Raw genomic sequence first — 10664 nt, forward strand, 5'->3', positions numbered from 1 at the left:
TGGAGAAACAGGAGAATGGGGCAAATGTATGTCTTGCATAAGTCTAAAAATAAAAGAGGAAAAGAATCCCAAAGCCCTACAGTCTGTTGAATTTTGGGCCCAGATTCTTATTGGGAACATGCAAAAGGAAAACCTACAAGAAAGATACTTATTACATGCCTGAGACATTAAGGAACATTTTTAGGAAAATGGTGAAGATGGGTTAAGAGTGTGGAGTGCAAAATTATCTGGTTTCTGTCCTCCAGATAAATCATTGCCTTTTTCATGGCCACATGAATACAGGAACAGCAGCAAAATAAGCTCTTAATTAAAAGAAACTTACACTAACCTGCACTGTGCAAAGAATAAAACACCCAGTCAAGTGTTGCACTTTGATAACCAAAATGCCACCTCGACCTTCAAATAGATACAAATTCCAGAGACAAGCATGTTAATTTATGCACAAAATTTACCACTGAGAAATAAATTAATTTATATTAGAAAAAAAAAAAAAAAAGAAGAAGAGGATATTGAGACATTTCAGGGCTAGAAGAAAAGTCACCTCCTGATCCCACATGCGCTTGGTTTTATTTACATATCCACAAAGACCATGAAACACCAGCCCAGCCCTCCCACCAGCAGCATGGTCACATGGATCCCGTAGATGAGCAGTTCATTCATGAGGCTGAAGTCCACCCGCCTCCGCCCCAGCAAGAGCAGGATGATGGAGAGTTTGTACTGGAAGCGCAGGAAGATGCGGATGCCGAGGTACTGAAGGCAAAACAAGATCGACAGAGCCACCCAGAGGATGGAGGTGAAGAGGCTGCAGCTGAAGTACAGCAGGAAGCGGATGAAGCCGTACATCCATCGCGACTTGAGATAGATGTCGAAGTTGTTGTACTTGGTGCGCACCAGGTGCGTGGTGCGCACGGGGCCGCAGGCGGAGTGCAGGCAGGTGGTGTGCGGGCCGTGGAACGAGCGCACCCGCCGGGGAATGGGGATCACCGGCATCGGGCCCGGCCCCACGCAGCCCGGCCCAGGCCACCAGCCGCAGGGCTCATATCAGACGGCAGCGCGACACAGCCGGCGGCACGGCACAGCTAACCCCGCGCTGGATGGGCGCCGAGGGAGACACCTGCGGGGAGGCACAGTGAGCAGACGGGTTTGGTGCTGGTAGGTAACACAGGCAAGAGAAATTTTCTCTCAATATCACAGACAATAGAAAGTTTCAGTTCTCCTGGAGCTGCTGAATAGAGCAACTTATCCCAGCTGATTTCAGTATCAGTGCTCCCTTACAACTGCTTCGCAAACCTCAACTTCTTCCCTTAAAACATCTTAGTTTTGCCTCTTTGCTGCTTATTCCCCACACAAATACACTTAATTTCCATGCCTAGTTCCAAATAAATTCCCCAGCCAGCAACAGCACGTTATAAACTTTATCCAGTGTAAATGCAGTAAAGAGGTTTGGTCTGAAATTATCCTGGCTAATTCATAGATCTTTCCTAAATCTAACAGCCACCCTCAAAAGCCCACCCACCCGAGCAATAATATTCATGTGAGAGCAGTAATATTAAATATGTGTTTGCATGGGGTCACATTTCCTTTTAAAAAAAAAATTTCTCTGAGTACTTTTGCAAGTGGATTCCAGATTTGTGCTCATTTCCAAACTTGGCAAAGCTTCACCAAATAAACAAACTGAAAATAATGGAAGGTCTTGGAAGAACAATGAGGCAATCATGTTTTTCACACTCCACAGGATGTACCTCCCCTGGCTCAGGCCAGCCTTGCGCTCTCACTGTCACTGCAAGGCAAGGCCGGGCAGCCTTTCAAAGGCACCCTCCAGTTTATTTCTCCCCTTGGGGACCTGCAGAGATAAGTGAAATTATCTTGATCTTCTGCGGTGTTTAGGATTTATAATCTTAACATCCTTCCACACACCCATTGTTGTTGTGTGAGTGATGAGCAGGAGCCTCTGAGCTGCTCTCTGCTTCACCCCAGGCTTCTGATGTGCCAAATTCCGGGAATTATGAAACGACAATGCACTCATCAGATAATGCTGGAAAACAACGGGGACCTCCCCAGACCCCTCACACACCCAAGTGTTCAGATCCAGGCAGATCTTTCCTTTGCTGAACCAAAAATCTGACTGTTCTGAAAATTAAAATTAATTCAAGAGTTACTTCAAGAATTCTTTAGTTTCATTACTAACAGAACTAACCACAGAGCAAACGATAAAGCTGCAGGAAATTGTATTTTTGATACCAAAATCCTTTTCTGATTCAATGTCTATCAGTGGGGAAGTCTCTGCCTGCTTCCTGCCTCAAATTCCATGGAAATGGAAATTCCAGTTCTGATCTCTCTCGCTCAGCTCCATGTTCCAAATCCTTTTTGCCATTACAGAAATTCGAGGCAGTGTTGGGTCTACACGGATCAGTGACTACCAAAAAGGGGTGAGGGCTAAATTGAGATTTAAGGAATTTAGGAAACCAAGGGTTCTCCTCAAGCATCACAGACACCCTCGTAATTGTAGGTGCCTCTTGCCCTATTTCCTGTCTGGAGCCAGGAAATGCCAATCAGAAACGTGGCTTTTGCCAGGCACAGGAACTGCTCAGACACTGAACCGACAGTGCCTAAACCCAAGCCAGCTCTGGAGCATGTGACCCCACACACTTCCCACATGATGGCTATGAACTGCTCAGAGTTTGCTCTCTGAGATATTTTTGGAGGACTAAAGCAAGACAGGTCAAAAATCCCATGCTGGGGATTCAGAGCATTCCATTCCTGGCGATGCAGCCTCTCCCTGCAACTTCCTTCACAAAGTTTCCCAGCAAACCCTTGAACAGTTGCTGTGCCCACCACGGGAACCAACAGCCTTCGGTGGGTTCATGCTCTTTGGATGAACTCAAATATCAGCACTGGAGCACTGGGAGGACAAAACAAACTCTGAATTATTACATTTTAGGGGTGCTGCCATCCAACTCAGCAGGTCGCTGCCGTTCTGGGATGCCACTGAATTCTTGGAACAAAAGAGTGAAGTTCTCCTGTGACACCTTCTAGGAAGAGTGACAGAAACTGCTGAGGTGCTTCATGAACTCACAACTCTCTGCACAGGAGCTGATCTAAAAGACAAAACGACACAGTAATGTTCAGTTTGCTCATTTTGTGCATTAAAATGCTCGCAATTACCAGGCCTCTCCCCAAGCATGAATTTTTAAGCCCATGAAGACTCTAAAAAGATGGATTCCAGCTTCCTGATCCATGCTGGGAACAATCAGGGAGCTGCTACTCAATGCCAGGACAGAAAATCCCAACCAACCCGTGCTGGTCACCTTCTCCTGCCACAGACTGTAAAATGAAACACGAAGCAGGGAGCACAGACTTTCCAAACTGAATGTGGAATAGCAGATCCTCCCCTGGGAGGCTGGGCAGGCCCTGGCACAGGGTGCCCAGAGCAGCTGTGGGTGCCCCTGGACCCCTGGCAGTGTCCAAAGCCAGGCTGGACAGGGCTTGGAGCAGCCTGGGCCAGTGCAAGGTGTCCCTGCCCACGGAGGGGGCGGGATGGGACGAGTTTTTAAGTCCCTTCCAACCCCAAACTTTCGGTGATGCTGTGATTATCCCCCATTTTTGGGTAATATTTTTTGTATTTTGCATCACCCCACAGCTCCGAGGATGCCAGCGGGCGGCACCTCCGTGCCCCCCAGGCACGCCCGGCACCACGCTCGTGGTGGCCTCACCGGGGCGTTAAAAACGCCAATGACTCTTGGTCCCGACTTTTCACTCCCTCTCCGTTAAAGCGGGGCTGCACGGTGAGCGAGGAGCGGAACCCCCCGCGCCCACCGGGGCCGCACCTGCCGGGGCTCGGGGCGCTCCCCACGCCCGGAGGAGCAGCGCCGGCACCTCCGGCCCGCCCGCAGCTGCCGGGACTCCGCGGCGGGCCCCGAGCGCTCCGGGAGGAGCCGCACGGCGTTAGGGACAATGACAAAGAAAGCTTGGAGCCGAGGGGCGAGCGCCGGGAGGAGCGGAAACGCCAACTCCTCCTACACCGCACCGATCCCCAGCGGGCCGCGCCGCTCGGCGAAGGAGCTGCGGGAGGGAGCTCGGCCCGGCCTTCCCCGGCAGCCCCGCACGGCCGCGACTCGCCCCGGGGACGGGGACCCCCGGGCCCGGCGGGCAGTGACCGAGCGCTGCCGCACCGCCGGGCCCCGGGGCGGGGCTCCCGCCGCCGCAGGGCGAGGCCGGGCCCCGCCGCCCGCCGGGCCGCGCCCCGCACTCACCGTGGTGCCCATGGCCGCGCCGGGCCCGGGCGGAGCGAGGCCCGGGCCGCCGGGCGCCCGCTCTGCGCATGTGCGGGGGCGGCTCCGGTTCCTCCGGTTCCGGCGGCGGCGGCGGGCGGGGAGCGGCGGCGCGCGGTGATGGCGTCATCGCACCGCGCCGCCCCGGCCGGAAGTGGCGGCGACGCGTTGCCCTGGCAACGGGGGGTGGCAGGGCCTGGTCACACCGGGGGTCACACGGGGATTACACAGAGGACGTCACACACCGGAGGTTACACAGGGGGTCATACCGGGGGTCACACCGAGGGGGTCACACCGGGGGTCATACCAGGGGTGACAGCGGGGGTCACACCGGGGGTTACACTGGAGGTCACTGGTGGGGGGTCACACCGGGGGTTACACCGGGGGTTACACTGGGGGTCACACCGGGGGTCACACGGGGATTACACAGAGGACGTCACACACCGGAGGTTACACAGGGGGTCATACCGGGGGTCACACCGAGGGGGTCACACCGGGGGTCATACCAGGGGTGACAGCGGGGGTCACACCGGGGGTCACACCGGGGGTTACACCGGGGGTCACGCCGGGGGTCACACCGGGCAGGGACACTCTGGGGGTCACACCGGGGGTCACACTGGAGGTCACTGGTGGGGGGTCACACCGGGGGTCACACCGGGGGTCACACTGGAGGTCACTGGTGGGGGTCACACCGGGGGTCACACCGGAGGTGACGCTGAGGCTGAGGTGCCGTGTCCAGCGTAACCAGAGCGGCAGCCAAGAGTTGTCCAGAGAATCCCCCAAAGACCCAAAAAGTTCTTAAAAAACTAACAGGTGGAGAAAAGTTGAAAGCAATATAAAGGGAAGGAAAACAACTTCCTCCCTGCTGTTTCCCCTTAGATTTAATTAGGAATTCTTCTCCATAATGGAAAGAAGACACAACTTTGGCATTGGCTCCCTGCCCTGCTTTCTGTCTGGGCAGTGCCACGGTGGAAAAACATTAAATAATAATAACTCAGGCCATCTGTCACCTCTCAGAGCTGCTGCTCTGCGCAGGCCAAACCTCTCCCGGTGTCCTGGAGCTCCTGCCGGGCCCTTCCCCTGCCCTGCAGAGCAGTTTGATCCCGAAACACCGGAGGGAATTCTGCATCAGGGAATTCTGGGGAGTTCTCCTGGGAAATTGGCATCTCCACGTTCCCCACGCCCCTCCTGTGGGGCTGATAAATTTCCCCAGTAGCTTGGAACTGGGAACAGCCGTTTGGTGACTTGGATCAGCAGGAGAGCCACCCACATTCCATTTATTTCCCCTTGCCTTTCTTTGGGACTGGAGCCGTAACCCAGAGCTGGGAATTTCAGCCCGAGCAACAAAAGGATGAAGGCACTTTGTCCTTCCAGTCTTGCCTCGGGGAATCATGAGGGTGCTGCTGAATGGAAGCGTGGCAGTGGGGGCTCCCGGCGTCCTGCAGGAATCCCCTGGGTGGGAAAGGTCCTTCCCACCCTCCAGAAAACCCCAGGGAGTTCCTCTGAGTGACCCCACAACCCAAACACGTGTGTGCACCACTGCCGAGGCCGACCCTTCTAGTTTTGGTTAGGTCAGGGAGACCTTCAGCTCAAGGTCCCGTGGAAGGTGTCCCTGCCCCTGGCAAGGGGTGGATTGAGGCGAGGTTTTAAGTCCCTTCCAACCCAAACCATTCCCTGACTCTGTGACAAAAACCAGCACGGCCCCGTTCCATTTTCTGCCTGGCGCATTTGGACCTCTCTGCTGCTGAAATGCTCCGTAAGGAAGGGGCTGCCCTGGGGTCAGGCAGTGTGAAAAATGCGTATTTTATGATTGGCTCTTCGCAAATATTAAATTGAATCCTGTATGTATTATGGAGGGTTATTCTGTAATACTGTATTAATCCTTTTTAAGTGGTGTGTTAAATATAGTTTTAGGTTGCAACATAATGTTAAAATAGAAACTCTGTGATGTAAGATATTTTTTAGTAGCTCAGGAAAAGGGATAAGATAAACAAGAAACTCTTAGCACAGAGATAACAGCAACATGAAACCTGAAGAGTTACGGCCTCCTTATCAGAAAAGACAAACATTCTTCCACCTTCTCTCCATCTTTATGGAACCACCAGGATTAATGGGAAGAAGTTGACAAAAACCAGAAAAATTCTTAATTTGCAAGGAATTTATGCATCGTGTATGAGATATATGAATATGCAACAGGCTGTTGCTTTTCAGGGTTATTCCTTTGTTCACAAGGAATGTTTTTGGCAGCTCAGTGCCCAAAAACATCCAGACGTCCGTAATTCTTTACTTTTTATTGTCTTGTAGTGTCCTAACCCTCACTGTCCAAATTTTTATTACTCTAATTTTTTAATAACTATTTTATTACTAATAAACTTTTAAGATTAAAAAAAAAAACCAAGTGATTGGCGTTTTTCACAGGCAGGAATGGCAGCTTTGACATTCAGAGAGATCAGATCCTGAGGGAGGGCTCCAAGCAGAGCCCGCAGGGAACCCGCCCACAGCCCTCGGGGCTGTATTTCTTCCCCGTGCTAATTTTACTAAAGACACAACTCATATTCCTGTTGATTGAACAGTTTTGTGCTGACAGCGTTGAAGATTTGTGATGAAACTCATCATCAGCCCCAGGAGCGGGCCATTAGTCCCCGTCAGCGCGGCCGGCGGGGCCTCGGATGTTTTATGGCCCGCTCTGAAGACAAACATACACATTTATATGTCACTTGTTGCAATATAAATGCTAACTTGTACTTCTTTCAAAACTTTTAATGAATTGTGCACATTTCGCAAGATTTATAGCGAGAAGCGGACGGTTCAAAATATTGCTTTAAACATATTTGTCACTTTGGCAACAGAACAAAAAAATCTGGAAGATACTGCCTTTAGAAATAAATCATAAATATATGCATCTTAAAAGGGTTTATTTTGGTCATTAATAGTTGATGCTCCCTCCCCCACCCGGTGCAGGATTTAAAGTTAAATTATGCAAAATCAAAAACAAACCTTATAATACTTAATCAAACATGCATAAAACTGTCAGGGCCAAATAAATTCTCTCAATTAACTTGCTTCAGATTGTGATTGCATTTACTAATTTAATCAACACAAGAATAATTTGGAGACTGGGTAATGATGAATTGCTGTGGTGCTGCACGTGAAGGGCTGCTAAGGTGGTGTGCTGAGGCAGGAATGCAAGAAATGCCTTCAAGGCTGAGGGCAAAAAAAAACTGCAGCTGAGTCGTCACAATCATTTTATAATGGAAACATCTTTTTCTTCCCATTTGGAAGGGATTTTTGCCAGCAAATGCCTGTCTTGTGTGGATGAATGGCCCCAGTGTTAGCCCATGGAGTCAATCTCATTTCAGCCCGAGATGAGCAGAGGAGCCAAACCTGCAGAGCTGTCCCCTCCCCATTTTTGAGTCATTTTGTGAGTGTGATCTTTCCCTGGGGGCGGTGACCTCCAGCCCTGCTGCCTTCAGCCTGCTCAGGTCGTTTAGGCTGGAGCTGGAGTAACAGCCCTGTAATATCGAGATGTCCTTTACCTCAGTCCTTTTGCACTTTGAATGGATCTGCACTTACAATAAAATGGGCCTGACCCCTGCCTAGGAAAGCTTTCAATACTATTACTTGTGGAGAGCTAAACATTACACTTCTGCAGGCGTAAGCAAGGTTTTATGGAGAGGTTCTCATTTACAGGTTCATGGGAAGGAGGCTTTAAGGTGTATTCAACCCAATAAAATACCTGAACCTCAGAAAAATCAAACCCACATTTGGTCTTTAACCTTTCCACACCTGTTTTACAAAAAATAACAATGTCCACCTAGCTGCCGGGGGAATGAACTCATTGCAAAACTCTCCTCCTCTCTCTTTCTCTCTGTCTCTGAAAAATATGCTTTCCACAGCCTAACTGACCATTTTTGGCCACTTTTTATTTGAAATAGAGATTGTGCTTTATAAATGTCTGGCACTCAGCACCATTTGGTCCCCAGCAGAAATCAGTAAATAAAAATCCACATGCTCAAGAAAATATGCAGAAAAATAGTTAACAAGTTTCCTTGGGTGACCCAGAAACAATTACTTCCCCAGCAATTCCATAGCCATGTAGACATCCATAATTCTTCAGGTTTTAAAGATAATAAAGTGTTAACATGATGTTTTTCAAGCATTCACTGCTGCCTTCCAGTCATATCCAAAAGCACCATTCAAAACCAGCGGCATCTTAAACTCCCTTGGGTTTTGCTGAGCAAGAAATAAAACAAATGAGGGAATTAACTCTTTCCTTTTCCTTAAAGGAGATTTAGGGTTGAGTCTGGCCCTTAAATTTTAAATTTAGTTGATCCTCCCTGCAAATCTAAAGTGCAAAATCTTGTGAAATAATTTTTCTTATTACTTCTTTCCAGATCTCATCTCTTGGCTGGAAATGTCAGCTTTAATCAGTTTGAGGAGATTCACATGTGGTAAATAATAATACAGCCTTTTAGACTAACCAAATAAAAAGACATTTTTAGCCGAAAGTGGAACTAATTCCCAGTTCTGCAGCCCTGCAAGCCCCAGGTGCAGCGCTCCGAGCTCCCGGCTCTCCCAGCTCCCCAGGGCTGCCGAGTTTTGGGGTGTCATTTGGGGTTTGGCAGCTTTGCATCCGGAGGGAGTGAGGGATGTACAGAGCAGCAAGCTCTGCACTGAGCACCCTGCAGGCTGGGGAGCAGCAGGGCCAGCGCAGATGGTCGGGTTGTGGAGCTCAGCCAGGCCAGGCTGCCGTGTCCCTGCAGGAATCCTCCTCCTGGAAGAGTTTTATGGATATATATTTTACAGGTGACTTGCGAAATATAAAACTAGAGCAGTCTGCAGTTTCTAAAGAAATAAATGATTGGTGTGAGGCTCGGTGAGACAGTAATGTCTGATGTATTCCGTCTACGTGACACCTCAGGCTGCTTTTGGGCAGAATAATCTGCTGCTGCCAGCCTCTGCTGCTCTAAAAACACACCAGAGGATGCTCGTGGGGCTGGGGGCTGCCTGCCTCCCCCCTGCCCCAGAAAACTGCTCCCTCCCTGCTGCAGGGATCAGGACAGGGAGGGAAAGTCTGGTACCAGCGTGGGTGGGATCCCAGTGAACCCACAAAAAGGTTGATGCATGTAAAAAATGTGTGTTGTCCTATAGCAGGGACACTTGACTACCCCGAAAGACAGAGCCTCACTGGGCTGGCTGTTCCCTCCACCTCTGGAAGATGGGAAGGTTGTTATTTTAAAGATGCTGGAGTCATGGAAAGATTCCTGCTGACCTGTGGGGGCTGGAGCAGGAGCCAGCTGCACACATATGGTGAGCGAGTAACTGTCTCTAAAACAAATGAAAATAGAATCGGATGCTTTGCCAGGGACAGAATTCCTGCCAAAGCTTGTTGCTGCATCATGTTGGCGAGTCCTGATCTGGCTGGTGTCAGAAACTGCTTATTATGCACAAAACTCTCGAGGAGAAGTGTCATTATTGCCTTCTGTTCCTTTGTAGGCTGGGTCTAATTTAAGCAGGAGGCAGTAAAACCCAATCCATCCCTGCCTTGTGGAGCTGAGCTTTGGTGGGATGGCTGAGAAAGCCTCCCAAACCCTCTGGCTCTGCTAAGTGCTTCTCTAAGGGTGATATTTCAGGCCAAAGGAACAGCTTTTCTCTGGGAATCTCAGTTCCCTGATTTTCCATTCATCAATACTATATCTCAATCATATCATGTGCAGATGGGTCCTGTTAAACTCATTGCATAGACCCTTCAGGATCCACCAGTGTGGATGAAATCTGTGTGCCCTGGGGTAATTTTAGCCACAGCATCCTCCTCTTGTGTCGCCCACAGTGCTGGGAGACAGGAGAGAGCAGGGATAAACCTTGGCTTGGCAAAGGGGTTTGTGCCCAAGCTCTGAATCAATGAACTCACCTACCCTGGGCACTGGCCAAGTGTCAGATTTAGGGACAGCATCCAGCTCGGTGGGATCAATGGAAAGCCGAGTTTGCCCGTGTTTCTTAGGCTTCATTCCAGAACATCAGTTGGTGTCAAGTCCTCACTGCCTGGGATTAACCATGATTGCTGTCAGCACGAGAGGGTCCACTGGGCCAGGAACCCTAAACACCCCGTGCTTTTCGATGGGGCGCCCTAAATACATCTCTAACAACCTAATTTTAATGTACATTACTGTACGAGCACTTTTATAAATTATTATTTTTTTCAAAACCAATAGGGACGAGCAGGTGAGCATCCCTGAACCCCAAACTCCCCGGGCAGCATCTCCCGTGTGGGGCGAGGGTCAGCCCCGATGGCTGGGGCGTGGGCAGCCCCCGAGGGTCCCCGCAGCCCCCGAGGGTCCCCGCGGCGGGGGCGAGCCGGGGCTGTGCCTGCGGCCGCATCCCACGTGGCGGTGC

At 50.4% G+C, this 10664-nt stretch overlaps 1 protein-coding gene across 2 annotated transcripts; it reads right to left on the reverse strand.

Moving 5' to 3' along the window:
* Nucleotides 1-548: 548 nt before the first annotated feature.
* Nucleotides 549-4414, reverse strand: TMEM250 (transmembrane protein 250). 2 transcript variants are annotated; one of them, XM_068211047.1, is made up of 3 exons: nucleotides 4254-4401; nucleotides 2935-3098; nucleotides 549-1114 (listed from the first exon to the last, which is right to left on the reverse strand). In XM_068211047.1, the coding sequence occupies exon 3, from the start codon at nucleotides 988-990 to the stop codon at nucleotides 571-573; it is 420 nt and encodes a 139-aa protein (XP_068067148.1). In that variant the 5' UTR covers nucleotides 991-1114; nucleotides 2935-3098; nucleotides 4254-4401; the 3' UTR covers nucleotides 549-570. The 2 variants fall into 2 exon arrangements, 1 of the variants encoding a protein (XP_068067148.1); XR_011005571.1 differs by lacking the exon at nucleotides 549-1114 and adding an exon at nucleotides 1536-1843 and having other exon boundaries at nucleotides 4254-4414.
* Nucleotides 4415-10664: the final 6250 nt, after the last annotated feature.

The sequence above is a fragment of the Anomalospiza imberbis genome, chromosome 21 (genome assembly GCF_031753505.1).
Source record: "Anomalospiza imberbis isolate Cuckoo-Finch-1a 21T00152 chromosome 21, ASM3175350v1, whole genome shotgun sequence".
NCBI lineage: Eukaryota > Metazoa > Chordata > Aves > Passeriformes > Viduidae > Anomalospiza > Anomalospiza imberbis.

Excerpts from the sequence above, each read along its gene's own strand:
- TMEM250 (XM_068211047.1), bottom strand. The coding sequence starts at position 990 with ATGCCGGTGATCCCCATTCCCCGGCGGGTGCGCTCGTTCCACGGCCCG.